General features: G+C 41.6%; 1 protein-coding gene across 1 annotated transcript in view; it reads right to left on the bottom strand.

The window, feature by feature from the left end:
- nckap5l (NCK-associated protein 5-like) overlaps positions 1-26,828 on the bottom strand; it is a 358,788-nt gene that overhangs the window by 27,103 nt on the left and 304,857 nt on the right. The window contains exons 15-16 of the mRNA XM_078228130.1: positions 24,496-24,625; positions 22,998-23,170 (exon numbers count right to left, since the gene is read on the bottom strand). Coding sequence (XP_078084256.1) covers positions 22,998-23,170; positions 24,496-24,625 — 303 coding nt within the window. The remainder of the gene's footprint in view (positions 1-22,997; positions 23,171-24,495; positions 24,626-26,828) is intronic.

The following is a 26,828-nucleotide window of genomic DNA, read 5'->3' as shown; positions in this document are numbered from 1 at the left end:
ACCATGTGTCTCTGAAAGATGGTGGGTGAGATTCTCTGGCCTGCCCTTCAGTGTTTATCTTGGTGGCAGGAGGCGGCATGCCGTTCACAGGCAATGGGAGCTTCTGGTCCCGCCGCTGTTAATGGGAATTCCCATTGAAGCCACCTCAAGCCGCCGGAAAACCCGCAGCAAGAGGTGCACCACTGGTGGGGCCAGCAAATCCCGTCAGCGTGAATGGCCGGAGAATTCCAGCCAGAACCTCTGACACTGCAGTGCTCCCCCAATACAGAAATGTGTTTCAAAATTCAGCATTTTGTTCTCAAAGCTCTGGAGTGGACAAGAAGTCATCAACCCCATGGGGTCAGTGACAAAAGCAGATGTATTGGGCGGGATTGTCCAACCACGCTCGCCCCAAAACTGGAAAATCCCGCCGGGATCAAAGGACCTTTCCATGGTCCACCCTTGGGCCACTCCGATTCCCATGGCGGGCAGGATTGTAAAATTCACCCCATTTTCTTTAAAAATTGAAGTCTATTCCCATATCATCTGGTGAAAATCTGACCTGGTGGGGGTTAGCTTGTCTGACCACTGACATTTTAGCAGGGTGTGAGGATGATAATTTGTATCACCAATGCCTTGATATTGAATTGAAATCTTGCATCAACAGCAAAGCAAGTTCTCTGACTGATTCTCCAGGGCAGGTTGTATGAGTGAGAGCTGCAGTGTAGAATTAAGTTAGCCACACAGTTAAGAGCACATTCATTTAACTTGAATGTCCTTGTTGCTTATTGACTGGCAATAACAAACCCTATGTGGGTTTGAAAGCAACTTATTGTGACTCTATTATGTTTCAGAGAGAAACAGTTAAAATCAAGGATAACCTACACCAGAAACGCCAGCTTCCCTTATCCGTATTCCTTTCAGATACTGTACTTTACTCAGTGTGATTAATTCAGTACTGATGTTGCAGTGTTTTTTTTTCATCTTGCTCGGCTCCATGTTACTGCAGCTGCAAAGTAATTTAAGATGAAAAATGTAAATGCCAACTACTGGTAATGCAGCCACTCTAAAGGCTTTTCCCAGCAAAACTAGAATTGGAAGCTAGCTGGCAAACATAGAGATATATGAAGCATCGGTGAGATTGCATCAAGGTTCAATGCACCGCCAATGTCCCTCCTAACTATCACACTGATTACCAACAGTTACAGAGCCAATGGAAACATTTGTCACAGATAAGATTTTCAACTTGTGTTCTGGACATGCAGATCAGCCCACACTACGAGAAACTGCCCAATTCTTACTTCATTGATTTCGAGATGGGACAATTCACATGTTGGGAAACTAATGAAAGATATAAATGCAACGAAGTATCGGGAACAAAACTGTTTTGAAATGACGTTTAGCAAGGAAAAGGGGCAAATTGATCCAGGTTAAGAGCCAGGAAATATTTGAAAACTCATGGAATAGACTGGGTGCAGTGAAAAAAAGATCATATCAGAAAGAAAGCTGTGCAGCAAAAGTGTAATAAATGCAGAGGATAAAAAGCACTTCTGATAAAACTGTCACTGAATGTCCAAAGCTCATAGATTGGCCCAGATCTCCCAGTCCCCAGAATGTCAGATCTGCTGTGCTGACCTCCGGGGGAATTGCTCAGGCAGTTTGAACTTCCAACAGGCTTCGAAAGGCCAGTCATGGCACAAACCAATTCCAGCCTCCCGGACTACCTGGATCCACTACAGTTTGCCTACCGCCGCAACAGGTCCACAGCAGATGCCATTTCCCTGGCCCTGCACTCAAACCTGGAACACCTAGATAACAAGGACACCTATGTCAGACGCCTATTTATTGACTACAGCTCAGCCTTCAACACTATTATTCCCACGAAACTCATCTCCAAACTCCGTGGCCTGGGCCTCAGCACCTCCCTCTGTGACTGGATCCTGAACTTCCTAACTCACAGACCACAATCAGTAAGGATAGGCAACAACATCTCCTTCATGATCATCCTCAACGCCGGTCCCCCACAAAGCTGTGTTCTCAGCTCCCTACTATACTCCTTATACACCTATGACTGTGCGGCCGCTCCAATTTGATTTTTAAGTTTGCTGACGACACCACCGTAGTGGGTCGGATCTCAAACAATGACGAGGCAGAGAACAGGAATGAGATAGAGAATCTGGTGAACTGGTGCAGCAACAATAATCTCTCCCTCAATGTCAACAAAACGAAGAAGATTGTCATCGACTTCAGGAAGCGTAAGGAGAACATTCCCCTGTCTATCAACGGGGACGAAGTAGAAAGGGTCGAGAGCTTCACGTTTTTAGGTGTCCAGATCACCAACAACCTGTCCTGGTCCCCCCATGCCGACACTATAGTTAAGAAAGCCCATCAATGCCTCTACTTTCTCAGAAGACTAAGGAAATTTGGCATGTCAGCTACGACGCTCACCAACTTTTACAGTTGCACCATAGAAAGCATTCTTTCTGGTTGTACCACAGCTTGGTATGGCTCCTGCTCTGCCCAAGACCGCAAGGAACTACAAAAGATCGTGAATGTAGCCCAATCCTTCACGCAAACCAGCCTCCAATCCATTGACTCTGTCTACACTTCCCGCTGTCTCGGCAAAGCAGCCAGCATAATTAAGGACCCCACGCACCCTGGACATTCTCTCTTCCACCTTCTTCCTTCGGGGAAAAAAATACAAAAGTCTGAGGTCACGTACCAACTCAAGAACAGCTTCTTCCCTGCTGCTGTCAAACTTTTGAATGGACTTACCTTGCATTAAGTTGATCTTTCTCTACACCCTAGCTATGACTGTAACACTACATTCTGCACTCTCTCATTTCCTTCTCTATGAACGGTATGTTTTGCCTGTATAGCACGCAAGAAGCAATTCTTTTCACTGCATGTTAATACACATGACAATAATAAATCAAATCAAATCAAATTCTCTCTGGGAACCTTTGCAAAGGTCTCCGATTCGACGTTAGAGATGAAAACCTCAGATAGTTCCGTGTGACTTACCTGAATAGTTACCCAGGAAATATTAAACAGAAAAATCCTCGTCTAACTCCTGGATAGCTATAGAACTGATCCCCAATCATTCGCACTGACCCACCGACTCCACCCTGGCAACCTGATTACCTCCACTTGCATCCCCAATACCCCCAACCTGACCTGATCATCCCTAGACCCAACCACCCTTTCCAACACCAAAAGAGAAAATGCTGAAAAATCTCAGCAGGTCTGGCAGCATCTGTAAGGAGAGAAAAGAGCTGATGTTTTGAGTCCAGATGATCCTTTGTCAAAGCTCCCGTCAAAGACCTGACTAACCATCCCCCCCGGCCCAACTACCTTGACCTACCTAACCACACACCCACTTGTCACCCTACCCACTGCCACCTCATCCATTTGTCACCCTACCACTCTACCCAAAAGTCACACCAACCTCCTTCAACCTTACCCATTCCTTCACCCACCCTACCCATTCACTCAGTCATCCTCTTACCCATTCCCTGACATTGACAATAGACCTTTAAACTTATCATACGGCAGCTAATGCCATAAAGGAAGGATGTGGCTTGTCAATCACTGGACCCGCCAGCACTACGATGGAGTCCTTTGTGGGACTGTGCACTCTGCATTTCTGAAGAAGCCAGGCTGGGAAGACCTGGCCAGAAATGCGGAGCACCATTTGAGGGGAACAGTAATCCGACAATGATTGCCACTTCACAGAAGATCCAACTCATTAAACTTAAAAAAGGAAGCAACTACATATTAAAGTAGAAGTTATTTAGTGGGTCAGATAAAGGCTACTACTGAATTTTAGGGTGTTTACTATTATACTATTTTCTCATCTCAGACCGTACCCGCAGGCAAGTTTTCACTCCCTCTGTGAGTGTATTTTTATCTACTCAGTATCTAGATCATCTTCAGCAAGCTGAGAGACTGAGCAAACATGGTTCTTGTACATTGGCTTATTAACATCACATGCCTTCAAGTCACTTTCCTTGTCTGCAGAAGGATGTAAATAAATTATTTCATTAATAGTAATAAAATTAATAAAAACATTTCACCTAAGTCCATGGCTTGAACTATAACCGCCAAACAGATTTATTAAATAGTAAATGGACAAGCGTAAAGAAATAAAACACTGGGCAGAGTTTTGAGCCTGCGTTAGCTGTCAGCGCGAACAGCGAGACAGGCGCAAAATCCCGCGAGAGTCGGCACACGCAATTCCCGCCGGCGAGATCGCATTTCCTGATTTTCCACGTCGCTCGTCGATAAAGTAACGAGGTTCCCGCCCAGGAAGGTTGGGGACTTAATTCATATTAATTAAGATCTAAGTAGTGAACCGTCCCGCCAGGACTGCCCCCCGCCTCTCTGAATATTCATTACATGCTGGTGTACTATTTACAACAGCTGTATAAAAATGAGAACCTGGTAACCTCACCTCTCAATGGAATATCAGAGGGGAGTGTCCAGGTCATCATCACCCACCAGGGTGTAAATTGGAGAGGCAGCACACGGGGGGGCCCAGATAATTAAAACTTGGGGCTGGCTGGTGGGGGGGGGGGGGGGGGGTTAATGGTGTTGAGTCCCAGCATTTGCGGGGGTTGGGAGGAGGGTCACTCTCAGCCCTCAGCAACCTTTCATCGTTGTGGGCCTCTAGGCCTCAAGGGGCAGACAGCAGTTCTCAGGTCCCCTTTACTGGGCTTGTGGCCAATATCTCCACAGAGGGATTGCTCTTCTAGTGTGGAGCTGGAAGTGGGTGAGAGAGGGTGAAATCATAGCGTCAACAAAAGGGGGCGACTGTGAGGTCCCAGAGTGGGTCTCATGAAATGTTAGGCTGTATGGGCAGAGGGGGAGTCTGACAAGGGAAGTTTAACAGCAACATGAGAGCAGAAGACCCTCACAGGGAGGAGGAACGGGTAAAGTCAGAATGAACTCCCACCCACCCTCAGGCTGCAAAGAGCATCCTCACGGCATGAGCTGTCTGCAAAGGGAAAACCACTGGAGCTGATCCTCTAAGCTCTGAACTCCAAGGCTTACACTCACCACTCCATAATGGAGGGGTGTCAGGGATGTTGTCCCTAATGCAAGGCAGGAGGATAGTGGAGACAAGTCACCACAGGCACGGCGTGAAACCTGTGGAATAAAACTCTCTGTTTGAAGAGGCTGAATACATGTTGATTTTAATTGCCAATGGCAGGATTCTCTCAGGTTTTCTCGCTGGGACTGACACTTTAAACAAATATCTGAAAATTCCACACCCACTGTTGGTTGACAATCATCACAAATTTAACCATAATTTCTCAGAAGGTAGAAAATAACTTGTCACTGCTGCACTATACCGCAATGTGAACCAAACCTGCTACAAGGTACCTGACTGTTAACCTTCCATGGCAATTTGTTGCTAACCATTAACAAAGTCACTCTTGCCTATCTAATGCTGATAAATTAAGGTAAATTACTCAATTGGAACTAGACAATTTTTTTTGTCAAATTTTAACAGGGACAAAGGAAATTTAAATATGTGGCTCTTAACCTAAAAACGAGTTGTGAATCAAATACACATGCTCAAGATGTCTGAACTAGTATTGATGGGCTCAATTCTTCTTTCAGATACATAACCAGATGTACTGGGCCCAACTTTCACATGTGGTTTTAAAATGGGAAGCATGTGGGCCACTGTTTGCTTCAGTGCTGTGAGTGAGGCTGCCTTAATGACTGACTGCATGTGCCAAAACTGTAGTCTTATGGAGTAGAGTGTATGAAAGATTGGCCGGCTCTTACGCAGACACAGCTAACAATCTGGGCCTGGAGAGGGATGAGGAGATAACATGAGACATATTGCACACAAGCCAGCAGCAGGTTGGAATATGTTTGTAGTGGCACAGGAGCATTCCTGCTTAGAGTCATAGAGGTTTACAGCATGGAAAAAGGCCCTTTGACCCAACTTGGCCATGCCACTCTTTTTTTCAAAAACCCCAATTGCCCGCATTTGGCCCAATAGAGGGCCTGACTTCTCCTGACTCCCCCAAAAAGGCAAACAGCTTCAAACAGTTTACTTGAGTCATGTTGAGTGGTCCTTTCAAGGATCGCTGGTTAGCCCATTCAGTGCAATGGATGCAGTATTTAACTGTACCTCAACATTGCAATTATGGCTCTGTGTACAATGAAGGATCCTATTTTGCATATCTAAATGTGGATTCCCACTGAATCAGGTGGGCATTGTGTCTGCCCATCCTTACCAAGATGGTGGCAGCTGGAAAGTAAATTGGATAACCATTTTCAGGATGCAACACCTTTATTTATTTGGGTTGCCACATTCAAATTGGCCTCAGAATCTCTTCTGGTGCTATTGTGAGCAAAGCAGACGTTTTTTAAAACCACGATATTGGAGCCAGGATAGAAAGACAAAAAACATGAAACGTTAGTGAAAAAATACACTTTGTTTTTGTCCCAGTTATGATCTCTCGTTTGAATCTGATGGATTTTTACAAGACCTTTGTGCAAGTAATTGATATGCCAATGAGCTCAAAAAATAAATCCAATTTTAGTTAATCTGTGGTCAGTGAGAATCCATGAATCTGGGAGCTACTTAGCTTCCAAACATGAAGACCAAGTGGAGGAAGAAATGGATGTGCAGTATGAAACACAGGCAGGGGAAGATGGCTGCACGCTGGCACAGTGGTTAGCACTGCTGCCTCACAGCGCCAGGGACCTGGATTCGGATTCCCGGCTTGGGTCACTGTCTGTGTGGAGTTTGCACGTTTTTCCTGTGTCTGCATGGATTTCCTCCAGATGCTCCAGTTTCCTCTCACAGTCCGAAAGTCATGCTGGTTAGGTGCATTGGCCATGCTAAATTCTCCCTCAGTGTACCCGAACAGGCACCAGAGTGTGGCGACTAGGGGATTTCACAGTAACTTCATTGTGGTGTTAATGTAAGTCTACTTGTGACTAATAAAAAAAACTTTATTTTAAGATGAGGGCAAAATTCAAGTGAAAATCCTCAACTAAGGAACAGCAAAACCATGGTGACTAGTGGCTGTGTTTTAAGTTTTCAGTAATGAATGAAAGACTTTCAAGTGTTCATTTTTCAGGGAATAGAATACTGTTTGTTCTATCAGTTGCTGAACTCTGTTTTGGAATATGTTTTATGTGGTTTTTGATGTTATAAAATAAAATTAACATTGTTTTGAAAAAAAATGCAGTGTCAGGTTGATAGCCTGGAACCCAGTTCCCTTCAAAGGAAAGGAGAAGGAGGACATTGTTTCACATTTTCAAGTTGATCTCAAAGTCACACATATAAAGTTGTTCACCATAAAATTACCTCTCTTTGTAAATTAAGTTGCAAAGAAGCACAAACACTAATTTATTGATAAGAAAGTTCTTACAATGGTCAGTGTTGGCTGGCAAGAGTCTCTTCAGTCATGGTAATGAAGGGATGTCTTGCATCAATTCAAAGCCACTTAACAAAATCCTCAAATATAATCACTGCCTATTTTGCACCAGAGATAATGCTTTGCCTGAACTAATGAGCTAATGAAACTATTCACTGATTTTGAAGCAAACAATGGATTTTTTGCCATGTTGTATTAGATAAAGAAATTAGTCTGCTAATTATCTTTTCAACACAATGTGGAAAAAAACAAACTGCTATTCATATCTTTTCCAAGGCATTTCAGATCAGATTCCGTTTCCAGGATTTTTATCCATCCCATGGGCAGTGGGAGGACTCTTGAAATGAAAATAGGTGGCCAATTAGGTGGCTAATAGACAGCCACCTACTGGTGGGTGGATGGCCCTCTCCACATGGGGAGACCACCAGGTACATCGAGGTGGCCTCCTGGGAGCAGCTTCCTTTTTAACCAGTCCATGGCCAGAGAGTGCCCACTAGCAACAATGACTGCCAACACAGTGAGTTATTCTACTGAATGCCATGGTCTGCCTGCCTGGCCATGACTCAGAAATAAAAGTTCCATTTTACCTATGAGTAACCTCTCCTTCCCCTTGCAGCTGTTGCAGTACCACCTCAGTGGTGCTGCCAAGGCTACAGAGTTGCTGACCCTCTGACTGGGCTAGCACCTTAGAGGGGAGGCTGAAACCTTCAATTGGATGAAAGCCTGACCGTGATTAATCTCTTAATTGGAGCCAATTATGCAATAGTCTCCATGGTCCCACTACCAAATGATATTTTAGTCTGTAATATTGCTGAAGAATATTATAAATGAAATCCAGATGTTCTAGTAAAACAAATGCTAATAAAACAGTTTCAAACTGAACAAGTACGAAATGAAATTCAAGGAGTGAGACATTAAGTATAGAACGATGTGACCAGGAAGAAGGCCATTCAGCCCATCCGGCTTGCGTCAACTCCCTGCAGGCGCATTAAATATAGTTCAAAACAAAGTTGAAGCAGCTTTTAAGGTGCATTTCCTACTGACAAACAGGATATCCAGTTAACTCTTGGAACTATTAATATCTGCATTGGTTTGCCCTAAAGTTGTCAGAGGTTACAACATGACTTTACATGATGACGGGTCGCCGAGACTCAAAACGTTGGCTCTATTCTCTCTCCACAGATGCTGTCAGACCTGCTGAGTTTTCCAGCATTTTCTGATTTGGTTTCAGATTTGATTTATTATTGTCACATGTATTGATGTACGGTAAAAAGTATTGTTTCTCACGTGCTATACAGACAAAGCATATCATTCATAAGTACATAGGGAAGAAGGAAAGGAAAGGATGCAGAATGTAGTGTCACAGTCATAGCTAGGGTGTAGAAAAAGATCAGCTTAATATAAGGTATTATATCCATTCAAAAGTCTGATGGCAGCAGGGAAGCTGTTCTTGAGTCGGTTCCAGCATCTGCAGTATTTTGCCTTTATATTGTGACTTTGCCATGGAGCTATCACAGTGCAAAGTGCCTGAATGAGGTAGACGACCACATTTCTGATTCACCTGAACTAAAATAGTATGGCACTGATAAGCATGTCGCTCTACAATGTGATGCATCGAGTATGATAAATGTAAGAAAGGAGCTTAAGGCCTTAAAACAGTCCATTGGATCTGAGGAAAGAATGGGAGCATACCTCATGTAAGAATATTATACTGTGCCTTATGTCTCAAGATCTCTCAGAGTTGGAAAAGAACTCTTAGCTATTGCCTTTGGTCTGCAAAGATTCAAGAGTCACACTTTGCAAACAATGATCACAAACCACTTGGAGCTATTTAGATTAGTGAATCGACATGGCTTTAGAGAATAATTTTATAACTTCAAAAATATAAATGTATTATTTTCTACAAGAGAGGCAAGGAAGCTTTCTCCTGGCACGTTAAATACAGTGTACGTATTGAAAATGAGGAATTCCTATTAATTGATGTTAAGTTTATTTATTCGTCACAAGTAGGCTTACATTAACACCGCAATGAAGTTACTGTGAAAATCCCTTAACTGCCACACTCCGGTGCCTGTTTGGGTACACTGAGGGAGAATTTTAGCATGGCCAATGCACCTAACCAGCACGTCTTTTGGACTGTGGGAGGAAACCGGAGCACCCTGAGAAAACCCACACTGACACAGGGAGAACATGCAAGGTCTACACAGACACTAACCCAAGCCGGGAATCGAACCTGGGTCCCTGGCGCTGTGAGGCAGCAGTGCTAACCACTGTGCCACCGTGTGTAGCATCAGTAACAGAAAAAGCCCATGGCAGATATCAATCTACAATCCTAATTCCTGTTACAGTGAGGTGGGAAGGAGCACATTTAAGATGCGTATGCAGCAGGTTAAGATCTGAAGTAGTTGAAAATGAGGAGCAAAAGATGGCCTGACTCGAGAGATGTGCCAACCCCAGATTGCGACATGTTTCTCTGTGAAAGATGAATGAAAGTCTAGTTCGATATTCACATGACTTTGAGCAGTTATACTATTGCATGTGAGAAAAGAGATAAGGCAAACAGCTCACTCAAGCCACATCAGAATTGACTTTGGGAAAGCTAGAGAAATGATTTATTGGCCTCTGACAGCGATGGAGATCGAGAATTACATACCTGCTTCCAACTACATAGCAAAAGGAATTCTGTATTATCCACTAAATATCAGAGAAAAACAAAAGTATGAACTGTTTGAAGTGAATGAAAGCGAAAGGAGATTACACCGAATGTCTACCACTCTAATTCATTTTAAATGAACAGTTTCACTGATAAAAAGAGAAATAAGTCACAACCAAGATGAAAGCTTATTTTGCATGCCAAAGCATTCCAAGTTAGATTTAACAAACACTGGATCATCATCTAACTCGGAGAAGTTTCCACAACAGTATGAATTCAGTGATGTTTCCAGGTCACTACCGTCAAACAGAAAGAGAGAAAATGCTGTTAACATAGCAATGAGTATGAATGGGATGTTCCTAGCCCTCCTGCCTCACTTTTCTTGATGGAGGTTTGAAGCACAGACACATCCTTTGAAACATAAAACTATATTCTATCCTCAGATCTCTGTTCAGTGCCCTTGAATTAAAGCCAAGTAACGACAATTCATCGGCCCCTACCCTTTCCTCATCTAACCTGGGGAGGATTTAGAAAATGCAAGGCCATTAGGCTGCCTGTGTTGATCCTTCAGGCACAAAGCCCAGCTGCAGATGGGTGATCACCTGCAGTGTGTGCAGAAAACTCAGGCACTTTGGGTGAACTGCTCCTGTCAACAGGCTGGGCAGAGGAAACTTAGAAAATGGACCCTCTCGAGCATTGTTTGATCAACAACCCCAATTAGAATACTTTAAGAAACCCACAAGGGATCAATAGAATATTGGATTTGGTGTTAACAAATGAAGAGGGAGCAATAAACAAAGCAGAAATAAAGAGTCATTTTGGATTTATTGGCCATAAATGTTCCGACATTCAGCTTTAGAGATGCAGGTAGAAAACAAAAGGAAGCCAAATTAGAACAAAACTCGAATTTAAACAAGCTGATTTTTTAGGGTAGGAAAGAATGCCTCAGGGCGGTAAAATGGGAAAGGATACTGAAAAGAGATGTGGCAGGATTGTGGAATAGTTTCAAACAAATCGGTTTCAGGATGTGAAGAAAGAAAATGTATCGCTGGAATAAATCAGGGATAGATGTAAGAGTAAAATTGTTCTTTTCAAAAATACATTCTCAGCATGTGGGAATCTTTAGCAAGGCTGGCACTTATTGTCCATCCCTTATTGCCCTCAATAAGGTAGATGTTGGCCTTCTTGTGCCACTGCTGTGCGTGTAGTAAAGGTATTTTCATATTGTTATTAAGTAAGGAGTTCCAGGATTTAATCTAGTGACAATGAAAGAATACAACAGAGGAACAAACATAGGAACATAGGAATTAGGAGCAGAAGTAGGCAAATTCAGCACTTAGCCTATTCCGCCATTCAATCAGATCATGGCTGATCCTTCCTGGTCTCAAATCCATCTCCCCACTTGTTCCCCATATCCCTCTTTCCCTTTTTTTAAAATTAGAAATACGTCTATCTCCTTCTTGAAACCATTCAACGATTCAGATTCCACCATTTTATGGGGTAGCGACTTCCACAAATTCACCACCCTCTGCGAGAAGTAGTTCCTCCTCATCTCAGTTTTAAATCTACTGCCTCTCACCCTGTGACCTCTTGTTTTAGATTGCCCCATAAAAGTAAATATTTGGTCTACATTTACTTTATCAATCCCTTTTAACATTTTATATACCTTGATCAGATCCCCTCTCATCCTTCTGAACTCCAAACAAACTGGGTTTGTTTGAGTACAAGTCCAAACTGTTTAATCTCTCCTCACTCATCAACCCTTTCATCCCCGGATCTGGTAAACCTCCTCCGAACTGCCTCCAATGCCACCACATCCTTCCTCAAATAAGGAGACCAAAACTGGACACAATACTCCAGATGTAGTCTCACCAACACCCTATACAATTGCAACAAGGAATGGTGATACCTATTCAAATCAGGATGGTGTGGGACTTGGAGGGGAACTTTGAGGTGGTTGTATTTCCAGAAATCCACCAAACCCTTGTCCTTCTGGATGGCGGAGGTCATTAGCTTGGGATGGGCTGCCAGAGAAGGACTGGCGAGTTGCTGCAGTGAATCCTGTAGGCAGTACACACTGCAGCCACAGTATAAGGATGATTGAAGAAGTCGGTGCTTATGCCAGAGGACAGGGTAAACTTGGTTTCTTGATAAAGTTGTGAAACACATTAGAGAGGAAAGAAACCATAAAAAATGTCTGAGTGTTCAAGGATGGAAAAGGATAAGGAAATCAATAAAAATAAGCTGATGAATGCCAAGAAACTGATAACGGTTGCAAGAAGAGATCACAAGGGAAAATATACCTGGGGAAATAAAGCAAAGAGTAAAGCATTCCTTTGGTATGTCAGGAGTGTGCCTATTAAAAAAAAAAGCAGAATTACTTATCACACATTGGTAAAACTGCTGAGACCTCTGGCTCTGACAACTTGGATCACTGGTTTCTGAAAGAATTACCTCAAACAAATGCAAGTTCTCTCATGGATATTTTGCACAGTTGATTGGAATCAGGATTGAAAGGTAGCAAATGTGTCTCCCATCTTCAAAAAAAAAAGGGGACAGAGATGATCCATCAAATTATAGAGCTGTACATCTTTTTTCACCAATGGAAAACATTTTAAAATATTATGAGCAGTACAAGGGAGCATCTTGAAGGACCGTGAGACAGTCAGCATGAGAGTTCACAGGAGTCCTTCCAGTCCAGGAGGGTATGTAGCCAGATCATTATGCCTGTAGTTATTCGGCAGAGCACTACACAAGGAGCTAATGCATCTCCGGCGTTGCATCATTTCTCATTGCAAGACCTACTACTAATTGCCGGAACTAGCGTTTGCCTGCTGTAGTCAAGATCATTACTGCTGGCGCCTTTGTTCCCTGTGTCTGTTTCCAGATTGCAGTACAACATAAATAATGTCAGTTAGTCTGCACGCCATACTTAATAAGTGACCAATGCCATGTTTTCCCAAGAATTACATTCAATAACTTTCTCTGTGGACAAATAGAAATAGCTTTGGGGTTTTCACAGTTTTCATTCAGGGCATTTTTGACTGCACCCACACCATTTTCCACATTTTCCCTGCATTGCAGACCTAATTGTATAAATAATGTTCAACTGGTGTATGATGCCCAGCAGCGCATCATGAAAGTCTTTTCTTTCTATTCTGGAAGCTGTGGTGGCCTTAATGTTACAGCCTTTCATCCCCGAACCTTCAACGCCACACAGTAATTCAAAGGCTAGCCATTTGGAGGTCAAGGGCTATCCTCTGAATAGTGGGCTCGTGACTCCTTTGTGGAATCCACGATCAATGGCAGAAATATGATGCAATCTGACGCATGCCTCAACTTTACCCAAACCAAGTGTCAGAAAGACGCCACTATTGACTTACTTAACAGCAGCTTTTCATTTAACTGAATGTACCACCCTCCCAACTTGTACCATTTGTATTGTTGGAAGGTTGTAGAATAAGAATGATACCAATGGAAAATAAAATGACATTTGGGTCCTTAAACCAGTGTATTGTCTTGATTTATATTATGATGTTAGGTTCCTCCTTCATATGGAAGTGCCTATCGGTACAATTTCAGTACAATTTAAAAAAATACTTATTTTGTTGCTCTGTTCATGCTAAAAATTGGAGTCTTCATAGAATCATAGAAACCCTACAGTACAGAAAGAGGCCATTCGGCCCATCGAGTCTGCACCGACCACAATCCCACCCAGGCCCTACCCCCACATCCCTACATATTTTACCCGCTAATCCCTCTAATCTACACATCCCAGGACACTAAGGGGCAATTTTAGCATGGCCAATCAACCTAACCCGCACATCTTTGGACTGTGGGAGGAAACCGGAGCACCCGGAGGAAACCCACGCAGACACGAGGAGAATGTGCAAACTCCACACAGACAGTGACCCGAGCCGGGATTCGAACCCAGGTCCCTGGAGCTGTGAAGCAGCAGTGCTAACCACTGTGCTACCGTGCCGCCCCCTTTTAGCAAAAGGTAAATCATCCCAAATGACTTTCATGATGTAGACACGTCAAATTTATTTTCTGACTACTGCTATTCCCCCAGGAGCCATTTAGAGAAGTTAGCTCCTTACAAAATGCTTTCATAAGAAATGTACCGAGAAATTCAATTGGTATTCAAAATGGGCTGGTCAGGAAAGGTGGGGAATTAGCCTGCTTCCTGTGCTGAGCTAGCTGGTTGGCTGGGTCAGGAAAGGGGAGATCCAGGCTGTAAATCTTTTGTGGACCCAGAGGAGCATTGCTGCTTCTCCTGGGTCTAAAAGGAAATAAATATATACTCGACTGTTTGGTGAGTGGCTTCCAGGAGTTTATTCAAAGATTTCTACCTAAGCATCTCAACACATAATGCAACATGATGCAAACTCCAGCCCTTTTACAAGAACTTTGCATCTAAGCTCCCACAATTGGCCCAGGGCCACAATTCGTATGTTCAGGGAGCCTAACAATTAAGCAATTAAGAAGAAAACATGGTTCTTTTGGTAATTAATAAGAACATGTCCAATTCCTTCCTTCTTTTAAATTCAAGATTTATAACTGTAGCAAATTTTGTAAAAGTCCTTGGGAGAAACTATGCAAGATTAAGTAAGTTGACCAGCAGCTAGTGAGTAACATGTCCTCTATAACTTTGTGACCTTATTGTCAAACTTATTTTTCCAAATTTCCATGAAAATTCAATGGAAGTTGCTTTTTTCCACCTCACCATGTGTAGTGCTGGGTTAGGGGAGCATCAAAATACACTCATGAGCTTGTATTGGTTTCAGAAATTAAGGATTTCACAAGTTAGTTTATTTCCTGATTGTTCTCTGAAAAGTGACCCTACTTGCTTTAAAATTGCTAATTTCCCGAATAGTTGGTGTTGTCCTGTGAAATAACTCCTCAGAGGCCAATGTTCCTTCACTAGATTCCCTTTATTTACAAACTTGTCTCCACTCCTAAGAGTGCTTCTGGTACAAAGTCAGAATCCTGAGTGTCAATAGACCTGACACTCCTCACAATATACACTGGTGAGACTCCCTGATTGGACAGGCAATCATTACCTCTGTCAGGGAGCTTGTACTCCAAGAGGCCGCTTCATGGGTCTCATTGAGGTCATTACATCCTGCAAAAAACTGTACACCGGATTTTCTATTGTTGGAAAAGAAATGCATTGATTCCCTGCATTGAGAAATAATTTACAGAAGCCTACATCTGCTTCATTTGGGGGCCCTGCACAGCTAAAGTTGCCTGAACCAATTTCGCATTCAGCACACTTTGGGTGCAGATTGACAGATCACGACATGAAGTTTGGAGGTCTAATAACTGGAATTAAGAAGTCTAATGATGGCCATTGTCGATTGTCGTAAAAACCCATCTGGTTCACTGCTGTTCCTTTAGGGAAGGAAATCTGCCATCCTTACCTGGTCTGGCCTATGTGTGACTTCAGAGTCATAGCAATGTGGTTGACTCTCAAATGCTTTCTGAAATGAAGGGCAGTTAGGATGGGTAACAATTGCTGGCTCAGGCAGCGACGCCCACATCTCGTAAATTAATTTTTTAAAAAGCCAGAATTCTCCGACCTCAGCCGTGGCTAGGATTCTTCTTGGCTGAGTGCCAAATTCTCCGTTCTCGCGGGCAGCAGACATCAGAGAATTCCAGCTACTGTTCCTATGCCAGAGAAATAAGTAGCCATAACTTGTATTTCTCTCCCATTGCTACCATCATATAAGTATTTCTTTGTTGATGAGCTGTATAAAGGGACTCTGTCTTCAGCTTTTTAGGAAACGCAGAAAAGAATAGTGGTTAATAATTAGATCCCGCTTAACTGGCATCCATCTTTAGTTTTGGGATTATGCATTTTGGATTTGTTGAAGTCTTAGAATTGATGGAAGTTTGCAAACTAAGGGAAGAATATTTCTGTTGTAATCACGAAACCATTATTAGCCCTTTGATTTTTTTTTAAACTTAATGTTCTGAATCCTGCAAGTTCAATTTAAATACTATATAGATCTTTTTGTGATGAACAAATTATTATGGAGAACATTTGTAGCGTTGGACCAAATACAACAACATCAGAGCCAGTATACTTTCATGGTCAGTGCTTCCCATTTGTCATTCTGAAAAGTTAAATACTGATAGGCAAATCTCTTGAGCATTACAGAACCAATGTATTACAGATGGAGTTCACACAATTAATTCACTTTTTATAGTGGCTATTTCTCTACTACCCAAACAACTCCAGCAGAGAGAATCTATAGGTTGAAATACTTCTAAAAATGTGAGGATAGATGGGTAACTATTAGCTCATGAAAAAAATTGCGTTCACAGATTCGTAAAAGCTAAGTTGAAAAAAAAAATCCTGTAAATTATTCCTCAATGGAAGGATCAATACATTTCTTTCCCAGCAATGTTGATACTCTGCTGGAAAATGCATTGTTATGTTTTTTTTGTCCGACAATGTCAACTGTTAAGAGAATTACCAATTTTAAATCAAGCAGGGACACTTGTCAGAGAGCTGTGTAATGCAATCAGGTAGTAAAACCAACTTGTGAAGTCTATAATTTTGGAAGCAATACAGACTCATGAATGCATTTTGATGGTCCCTTAACCCAGCATTAATCATGGTGAGAGGAAAAAAACCCAACTTCCACTGAATTTTAATGGTATTTTAGAGAAATATGCCTGGCAGTAAGATTAGAAGGTTATAAAGGACATGTTACTCACTAACTGCCGTTCAGCTTACTTCATCTTGCAAATATTTGCACTAATTTCTCCTATGGACTTTTACAAATCTTGCTACAGCTATAAAATAAATCTTGAATTGAAAAGGGAGGACTTGGACATGTTCGTACATTAATTACAAAAAAAATACCATGATTTCTTCTCGACTGCTTAATTTACCTTTACATTTGCCAAACATTACAGTTTTCAATGGCAGGCTATAAATCTAATGCAGTCTTTTAAACATTTAAATTGCAGCCTACATACTTGGTCATAGTTTTATAATGCCTTTTTTTCCCTTATAACATACTACATTTAAATAATGTTACTGCTTCCTATTCATTATTACACATCATTAGTATTGTAATGGTTGCCTTATCAGGAAAATATAAACAATAGCTGTGGCAAAAACACATTTCACCACTAGATTGCTGAATTAGCTGAGCAAGTTACTTCCATCTTTCACTTGGTACAATTCACTATTCTAAGTCTATAAAATTTGTCATTTAATCACATTTATCAAATAAAAGCTCAATGGCAGATCGAACCAAAAACAAACTTTGTCATTTTCTTTGCATTTCCTTTGCATTTCCTACATTTAATCACCACTATATTATGTTGAAATAAAATTGGCTACATTATGAGTTCTGTTTGTGTAAACTTGATTGGTGTTTCCATGAGTTTAGAAGGTCGAGAGATGATCATAGAATCCCCACAGTACAGAAGGAGGCCATTTGGCCCATCGAGTCTGTACCAACCACAATCCCACTCAGGCTCTATTCACGTTACCCTCATTTACCCTGCTAATTCCCCTGACACTAGGGTCAATTTAGCATGGCCAATCAACCTAACCTGCACATCTTTGGACTGTGGGAGGAAACCAGAGCACCTGGAGGAAACCCACGCAGGGAGAAAGTGTAAACTCCACATCGACAGTGACCTGAGGCTGGAATTGAACCTGGTACCCTGGCACTGTGAGGTAGCAGTGCTAACCACTGTGCCACTCTCTCATTGCTATATTCAAAAAGATAAAGGGGTTTGATAGAATGAAGGTCAGTTGACTGGTGGTTGGTTCATGATGCAGAGTGACACTAACAGTGCGGGTGCAATTCCCATTCGGTTTGAGGTTATTCTTGAAGACTCGCCTTCTCAACCCTTGCCTCTCGCCTGAGGTTAAAATCACCACCAGTCAGCTCTCTCCCCTCAAAGGGGAGAGCAGCCTTTAGATATTTCCTTTACCTTTCGCAGACAAACATTTCCCCTAGTGAGGGACTCTAATATAAAGATGCATAATGTTAAAGTCAGAGAGGGAACATTTAAGATTGCAATTGGAATGTACCTTTTCACAGAAGGTAAGTGGAAATCTGGAAATCTTAAATCTGGAAAAAATTGAGTTTAGTTATTAGTGTCTCAAGTAGGCTTACATTAACACTGCAATGAAGTTACTGTGAAAATCCCCTACTCGCCACACTCCGGCACCTGCTCGGTTACACTGAAGGAGAATGTTGTATGGCCAATGCACCTAACCAGCACATCTTTCAGACCGTGGGAGGAAACCGGAGCACCTGGAGGAAACCTGCGCAGACACGGGGCGAATGTGCAGACTCCGCACAGACAGTGACCCAAGCTGGGAAGCGAACCCAGGTCCCTGGCACTGTCAGGCAGCAGTGCTAACCACTGTGCCACCCAGTGAGATTGATAGATATCTTTTTGTTAGACTTTTGTTCAGTATGAATATAGGTGGGTAAGTGGAGTTGAGGTACAGGTCAGCCATGATCAAAATGAAGGGCTGAACTGATTTGAGGGGATGAATGCCATACTAGGTTGTTTGGTATCACAAGTAACATATTTAAAGCACCCATGTCAGGTATCAACACAATCAATACAAAAGTTGAGAGAAAAATGATGAGCAAGGAAATAACAGTGATCATAATACCATTAGTTTCAATTTGATCATGGATAAAGATAGATCTGGTCCTCAGGTTCAGGTTCTAAACTGGAAAAAGGCCAAATTTGAAGAAATGAGAAAGGATCTAAAAAGCGTGGATTGGGACAGGCAAGGATGTGATTGGTAAGTGGGAGGCCTTCAAAGAAGAAATTTTGAGAGTGCAGAGTTTGTATGTTCCTGTCAGGTTTAAAGGCAAAGTGAATAAGAATAAGGAACCTTGGTCCTCGAGGAATATTGGAACTCTGATAAAGAAGAGAGAGATGTATGACATGTACAGGCAACAGGGAGCAAATAAGATGCTTGAGGAGTATAAAAAGTGCAAGAAACTACTTAAGAAATCAGGAGGGCTAAAAGAAGACATGAGGTTGCTTTGACAGACAAGGTGAAGGATAATCCTAAGAGCTTCTACAGGTATATTAAGAGTAAAAGGATAGTAAGGGATAAAATTGGTCCTCTTGAAGATCAGAGTGGTTGGCTATGTATGGAACCAAAAGAAATGGGGGAGATATTAAATGGGTTTTTTGCATCCGTATTTACTAAGGAAACTGGCATGGAGTCTATGGAAATAAGGCAAACAAATAGGGAGGTCATGGAACCTATACAGATTAAAGGGGAGGAGGTGCTTGCTGTCTTGAGGCAAATCAGGGTAGATAAATCCCCAGGACCAGACAGGGTATTCCCTCGGACCTTGAAGGAGACTATTGTTGAAATTGCAGGGGCCCTGGCAGATATATTTAAAATGTTGGTATCCAAGGGTGAGGTGCCGGATGATTGGAGGATAGCTCATGTTGTTCCGTTATTTAAAAAAGGCTCAAAAAGTAATGCAGGAAATTATAGGCCGTTAAGTTTGACGTCAGTAGCAGGTAAATTATTGGAAGGAGTACTAAGAGATAGGATCTACAAATATTTGGATAGACTGGGACTTATTAGGGAGAGTCAACATGACTTTGTGCGTGGTAGGTTATGTTTAACCAATCTATTAGAGTTTTTCAAGGAGGTTACCAGGAAAGTGGATAAAGGGAAGGCAGTGGATGTTGTCTACATGGACTTCAGTAAGGCCTTTGACAAGGTCCCGCATGGGAGGTTAGTTAGGAAGGTTCAGTCGCTAGGTATACATGGAGAGGTAGTAAATTGGATTAGACATTGGCTCAATGGAAGAAGCCAGAGAGTGGTAGTGGAGGATTGCTTCTCTGAGTGGAGGCCTGTGACTAGTGGTGTGTCACAGGGATCAGTGCTGGGTCCATTGTTGTTTGTCATCTATATCAATGATCTGGATGATAATGTGGTAAATTGGATCAGCAAATTTGCTGATGATACAAAGATTGGAGGTATAGTGGACAGTGAGGAAGGTTTTCAAAGTTTGCAGAGGGATTTGGACCAGCTATAAAAATGAGTTGAAAAATGGCAGATGGAGTTTAATGCAGACAAGTGTGAGGTATTGCACTTTGGAAGGACAAACCAAGGTAGAACATACAAGGTAAATGGTAGGACACTGAAGAGTGCAGTAGAACAGAGGGGTCTGGGAATACAGATACATAATTCCCTACAAGTGGCGTCACAGGTAGATAGGGTCGTAAAGAGTGCTTTTGGTACATTGGCCTTTATAAATCAAAGTACTGAGCCTAAGAGTTGGAATGTTATGGTGAGATTGTATAAGACATTGGTGAGGCCAAATTTAGAGTATTGTGTGCAGTTTTGGTCACCTAATTACAGGAAGGATATTAATAAGGTTGAAAGAGTGCAGAGAAGGTTTACAAGGATGTTGCAGGGACTTGAGAAACTGAGTTACAGAGAAAGGTTGAATAGGTTAGGACGTTATTCCCTGGAGCGTAGAAGAATGAGGGGAGATTTGATAGAGGTGTATAAAATTATAATGGGTATAGAGTGAATGCAAGCAGGCTTTTTCCACTGAGGTTAGGGGAGAAACCTCCTCATAGCTGGGACCCCCCTCCCCCACCCTCAGCCTACCTCCCAAAACCACAATCACCGTTCCCCCCCCCCCCCACCCCCATCCCCCCACACACCTTCCGACCTTCCCGGCATCCCCTACTCTCCTGCCCGGGAACTTACCTTTTCAAAGGTGTTGGGACGTAGTCCCAGGCAAAACACAGCAGCACTGCTTTTGGCCACTGCAATGCTGTTTCTGGCCAAGTAGAAGAGCTATCGGTTAATCTGACTGGCCAACAGCTCTCATGGATGTGACTTCCTTCCAAGGGCAGACAGAAGTCCTGCCCGCTGCCAATTAGCACTCAAGTGAGCGTTAAAGGGCAGTGGGGCTTAGAGAGTGGGTGGCTGCACATTGGATGCCAACTCTCTTGTCACCCTTAAAATTCTACGTTAGGTTTCCCGAGCCCTCTGAAACATGGCCCATAGCATTTGTCTCTAAAACACTGGTAAGATTTGAGGTTTGCAGCCTCATTTAAATTAAATTGTGGGACATGTGCATCATTGGCTAGGCCAGCTGTTATTGCCCATCCCTAATTGCTCTTGAACTGAGTGGCCATTTCAGAGGGCAGTTGGGAGTCAACCACATTGCTGTGGTTCTGAAGTCACATGTAGGTCAGACGAGGTAAGGATGGCAGATTTCCTTTCCTAAAGGACATTAGTGAACAAGATGGGTTTTTCCAGCAATCAACAATGGTTTTGTGGTCATCTGTAAATTTTTAATTCCAGATTTTTTTTGATTGAATCCAAATTCCACCATCAGCTGTGGCGGGATTTGAACCTGGGTCGCCAAAATATTAGCTGAGTTTCTGGATAAATAGTCTAGCGATGATACCACTAGGTCATCGCCTACCACTTTAAATAGTTGCATTCCAATTTTTGAAATGTTAAAATCTCTTCCATCCATCTCCGGCATGTTCTGTGGAGATTAGAGTTCTCACTCTTCCATTCTAGACTGAACAACAGCACACTTCTAACCTTGCATATTCAACTTGCAAAGTAACAGATAAAATTATTGGATATTTTGAGACCAAGGTCAGCTTTTCAACTTGCAGTTTCTGAACTGTATTCTAGTTGTTCTGTGCTACAGACCTGGGGCTCAAGATTAATTTCTTCTACTTGATCAATGTAATTGAAAGAAATTAAAACTCGTTTAAGTCTGAATGTTTGGACAGACAGTCTGAAAGTTTGAGAGGATAAGTGGAGAAGCAGAGGTTGGTTTCATGGTTTAAATAGTTGAAGGAAGGACACGATTGGCAACTCAACATTCCGGGATATAGAATCTTCAGGCGAGACAGGGGAGAAGGTAAAAGAGGAGGAGGTATTGCATTATTAGTTAAGGAGTCAGTTACTGCTATAAGGAGAGATGATATTTGGAGGGGGCATTAAATGAAGCTTTGTGGGTAGAGCTTAGGAATAAAAAAAGGAGCAGCCACATTGTTAGGCATTTATTATAAATCCCCAGATAGCCAGAGGGATATTGAGAAATAAATATGTGCTCAGTTTGTGGAGGTGTGTAAAAACAATAACAATAGGGTTATTGTATTAGGTGATTTCAACTTTCCCAACATTAACTGGGATATACATAGTGTCAAGGGCTTGGATGGAGTAGGTTTCTTGAAATGTGTAGATGAGAGCTTTTTAAAATCAATATGTGGAGGGCTCAACAGGGGAGGAAGCTGTGCTGGCCCTGATTCTGGGGCATGAAGCCAGACAAGTGGTTGAGGTGATGGTGGAGGAGCATTTTAGTGATAGCGATCACAACATGGTACAATTTAAGTTTGTTATGGATTAGGATGTTAACAGAAATGATATAATGGAGAAAATGTTGTTAGGTACTTTATATTATAGTATATTACTATATCTTATTGGATAGTGCCCGATTTTATTTTTAAAAATAATTAAGGTAGACATTTAAAGAGAAAATTAGTGAAAATATGTGCATCTCAGCTGGAAATCAGGCACTGCACTCATTATTACTTTGATTTGGTTGTGTCTGATACCAGCAATAAAACATGTATGGCATTATCTTTTCACCATTTTGATGAAAGATCATCAACATGAACCCTGCTTCTCTCCTCAGATGCTGTCTGACCTGCTGAGCATTCCAGTTTCTGTTTTTATTTCAGATTGCCAGTGTCTCCAGTATTTAGCATTTGTTTTCACACCTCTCGATCATATGCAATTTTGAAAAGTGTGTAATGGCAATAGTCACTTCAAAGTTTCTGATGTCTGCACAATATCACACAGGTTACATTATGAGAAGTACAAAAATATTATAGGGTCCATTAACACCAGCTACACAGAAACAAATACATTGACATATATATATATATATACTTACATTTGGAGTATCACCAACCCTGCCATCATTACTTATGCCACTGTGCAACCGCTTAACGTTGAAATGTTGCCTTTCCTTTCCATAATGCATATATAGATTTGGCTGACAGAAGCTAATAACTGCTGATGTGTTTCCAAAGCATGGATACTTGTCAATGTGGTGTTGTTGACTTCCTGAAAAAAGTAAACAGAAATTAAATCTATAACACAAATGCTGAACTTAATATTACATTATTTCTAAGAGCGCTGAGGGTCAGTGATTAAGTCATGGGGAAGTCAAGAGGGTTTTTCTTGGTTGAGCACCATTGCAAAGTGCATATTGATCATGGCGCCGCTTGGCTTCAACAGCCTATCTTGTTCAAAATAACATAGCCGCCAAAACAACAGCAGTGAAAACGTTTTAATCATTGTGCCTTTTATGCCTACGAAACTTAATCCTTTTTAATCCTACTTAATATGTGTAACAATCCAGCCTGTTTAAAAAGCAAGTATAAAGGTTAGTCAATGTCGACTAGGAATTCTCCTCCTAGATTGACTCACATTGTACATTCATAGCTCAGTGAGCAGAAGGGCTGAATGGCCGACTATGGTTCCTATGCTACCGAGAGGGAGCTGGGTAGTTAAGCAGTAGTGCCCAGTTTGATTTTGATTTATTGTCACGTGTATAGGTATACAGTGAAAAGTGTTGTTTCGTGCGCCCTATGCAGACATAACATACTTTTCATAAACGAAAGGAGAAGGTGCAGAATGTAGTGTTACAGCCATAGCTTGGGTGTAGAGAAAGAACAACTCAATATAAGGTAGGTCCATTCAAAAGTTTAAAGGCAGTTATGTTAGGACTCTTCTTATTAGATTTTTCAAAATTCTGCTGGTACTGTTGGTGGATGCTTCTTTCATCTGTCCCCTTCGTTATATCCATGCCATGGCACAGGCAGAAGTCTCAACTTGTCTGAGTTCATCTGAAAAACCCTCCAGAGGAGTTTCAAGGTTCTATTCTTCAAGTCAATTAAAAACACAATCTACCCTTTGCTGCAGAAAACTAATAAAAACAACTGAATAAAATCTATATTCCTAAACAGCACGTTCCAAAAAGGGAGGGGAGTATGCTTTCACCTGCAACTTGTGCCATTGTAGCTTGCTTCATTCAGTAAGGTGGGTACAACCAAAAAAAAGCTGAATAAATTAAAAGTGGTTAATCTATATAATGGTGAACCGGTCAAAGAACCGGACAAAATATTTTCCCTGGTATGGTTCACAGGACATTAACACACTTCTTCCTTTCTCTATAGCACATGAGGCAAAACTCGTTCATCTGGTTTTTATGGCTGCTCAGACTATTACTTATTGAAAATGAGCCAAAATAAACTGTGTAACGTATTAAAATAGGCCATAAACTGTAGTCAGATATTAGGAGAATTTACAGTGCCCCGAGAACATTTTTTTCTGCAAGAACTGGTAACTGCTTAGGGTTAAGATATAAGATTTTTCAATTAGTTTACCATGCTTGCAGTTCCTCAGTTTGCCGAGTAATTCTTTACCCCCGGTTCCATGCTCATTTGTTCCAAATTCTGCTTCTGTTTCATTGTCACTGCTACTGGCAGAGTATGAACATAGCCGCATCGCTTGTTCCTGCAAAAACAATTGTACAGCTGCTAGAACATGTCCATTCATTTCATCCTGATACCTTCATTACATTTTGCCAAAAGGTGGGGTGGCACAGTGGTTAGCACTGCTACCTCACAGCACCGGGGATCTGGGTTCAATTCCCAGCTTGGGTCACCGTCTGTGCAGAGTCTGCACATTCTCCCCATATCTGCATGGGTTTCTTCTGGGTGCTCGGGTTTCCTCCCACAGTCTGAAAGACATGCTGGTTAGGTGCATTGGCCATGCTAAATTCTCTCTCCGTGTACCCAAACAGGCGTCGGAGTGTGGCAACTAAGGAATTTTCACAATAACTTCATTGCAGTGTTAATGTAAGCCTACTTGTGACAATGATAAAATAAACTTTAAAATAAAGGTTTCCATTTTGCATCTGAGGGGGTAAAAAAGACAACTTCCAGGATTGCCTCTTCAGAAGCTCATTGGCAGGAGTTCACGTATTTTGCTGAAAACTTCTTTCCGATAACTGCTTTGCCTAATCTGGTATTACACAGGAATTGGAGTCTTACAATTTTCATCTCAAGTGATTCTTTGTCAAGTACCTTCAGAAATATAATTTAAATGTTTTAAGTCAAAACCTTTGTTTGCTCTAATAGAGGGCAATGTTTTAGTGGAATGCTGCACTACTTTAGTGGAGTTTTGCATAAATTAAATACATTGCTGTGGGATTTAGATTTTTTTTCGAATGGAAGCTTACAACCCAACTAATGATGCATATTAATAATGTCAGTTAGGGATGGACAACAAAGTAGTCAAGAAAATGTTTACTTAGCAGTTAACAATGAATGACATGCAATATAAACTGGCCACTACATTCACTTAATAAAAGGCAGTTACATTTCAAAAGCATTAATTATCTGCAAGTTGAAAATCAGAATGTTTAGTCATTTATCTGTATATTCAAATGTAAGATGCCTAAAGATAGCAAAATGGTTCCATTTGCTTTTTGATTCCCCAGTTGCTTCTTTTGATTTGCCAGGAATGGAATTTCAAGGGTTGGCGCTTCCAAAATGGCTGTGCTTGGATGATTTTCAAATCACACTCATAATCATTCCCGCTTTTACCAACGGTTCAAACTCTCGTCCCAAGTGTCACCCACAGACCAGTCAGTGGAGAGTCTGTAATTTCCTGAAGCCATCAGAAATCCAAGATGTATGCGGGTGATTGTGCACGAGACATAATAATAGCTCCTTGAAAATGTTCCTGTTGCTTTTAAATGGTGGAGATCAAGAAAGCTTCAGTTTCTGCATATCCATTACAAATCCTCTTTTAAAATCAAGCTTTCACTATTAGGAAAAGAGAGGTAGTTTTAAAGGATTTATATTTGTATTGGTAAACATTAGAAATGAGATATAATTTTAAGTGGGTTTAATAAAATGTTTCTGTGGAAGAAAGGGCTAAACCAATGGTTAGATTCATGTTGTAATAGTTTTAACAACACCAGGTTAAAGTCCAACAGGTTTATTTGGTAGCAAATGCCATTATGTTGGTTTATGTTGGACTTATTTTATGGCGTTTGTATGAGTGGGTGTTAGTTCAATTCCAACTGTGTTTCTATTATGCTTAGAGAAAGCCACGCCATGAAGAGGAAATAAGCTAGCAGAAGTATGTAGGCATTGCTTAGCAACTGGAAGCCCTTTTAATGTAGAAAAGCATTTTGTTCTTAGTTTAGCTGAATTTGTTTGAATTTGAAGAAGGAGACTAGGGAGTAAACATTTCCCAACACTGTCAGAAGATTGGACAGGACAAGAGCTGCAAAGAGAGAGGCTTCCCAATGAACCAATTAGTCACAGTCAAGGTAACTAAGTATTTGAGACAGAAAAGTCTTAAGACGACTGAAGTTAAGAGACCAAAAACCAAGGTTTTGTTCAGAAGAATTCAAGGAAGGGTAAACAAAGTGTTCTGAGTTAACGAGGCAATTGCAGTAGCCAGATTTAAAGTGGGAAGATAGACTTCAGTGGTAAATCAAAAGTTTGACGCTACTTTAATAGAGTCTAAGAATTGAGAGTTAAAGTGTTTGTCAACAGTTTGTACAGCAGTCAAGACAAAGAAATCCTAAAGGGGGTGGTGTAAAGATTGGATACTGGATCCACTGCTAAAATTGGAATGGAGTCATCCTTCTGCTAGCTTACTTGCTTTTCATGCCGTGGCCTTCTCAAAGCACAATAGAAAC

Source organism: Mustelus asterias, chromosome 14 (genome assembly GCF_964213995.1).
Source record: "Mustelus asterias chromosome 14, sMusAst1.hap1.1, whole genome shotgun sequence".
Taxonomy (NCBI): domain Eukaryota; kingdom Metazoa; phylum Chordata; class Chondrichthyes; order Carcharhiniformes; family Triakidae; genus Mustelus; species Mustelus asterias.
This window is presented reverse-complemented; position numbering and strand designations above follow the sequence as displayed.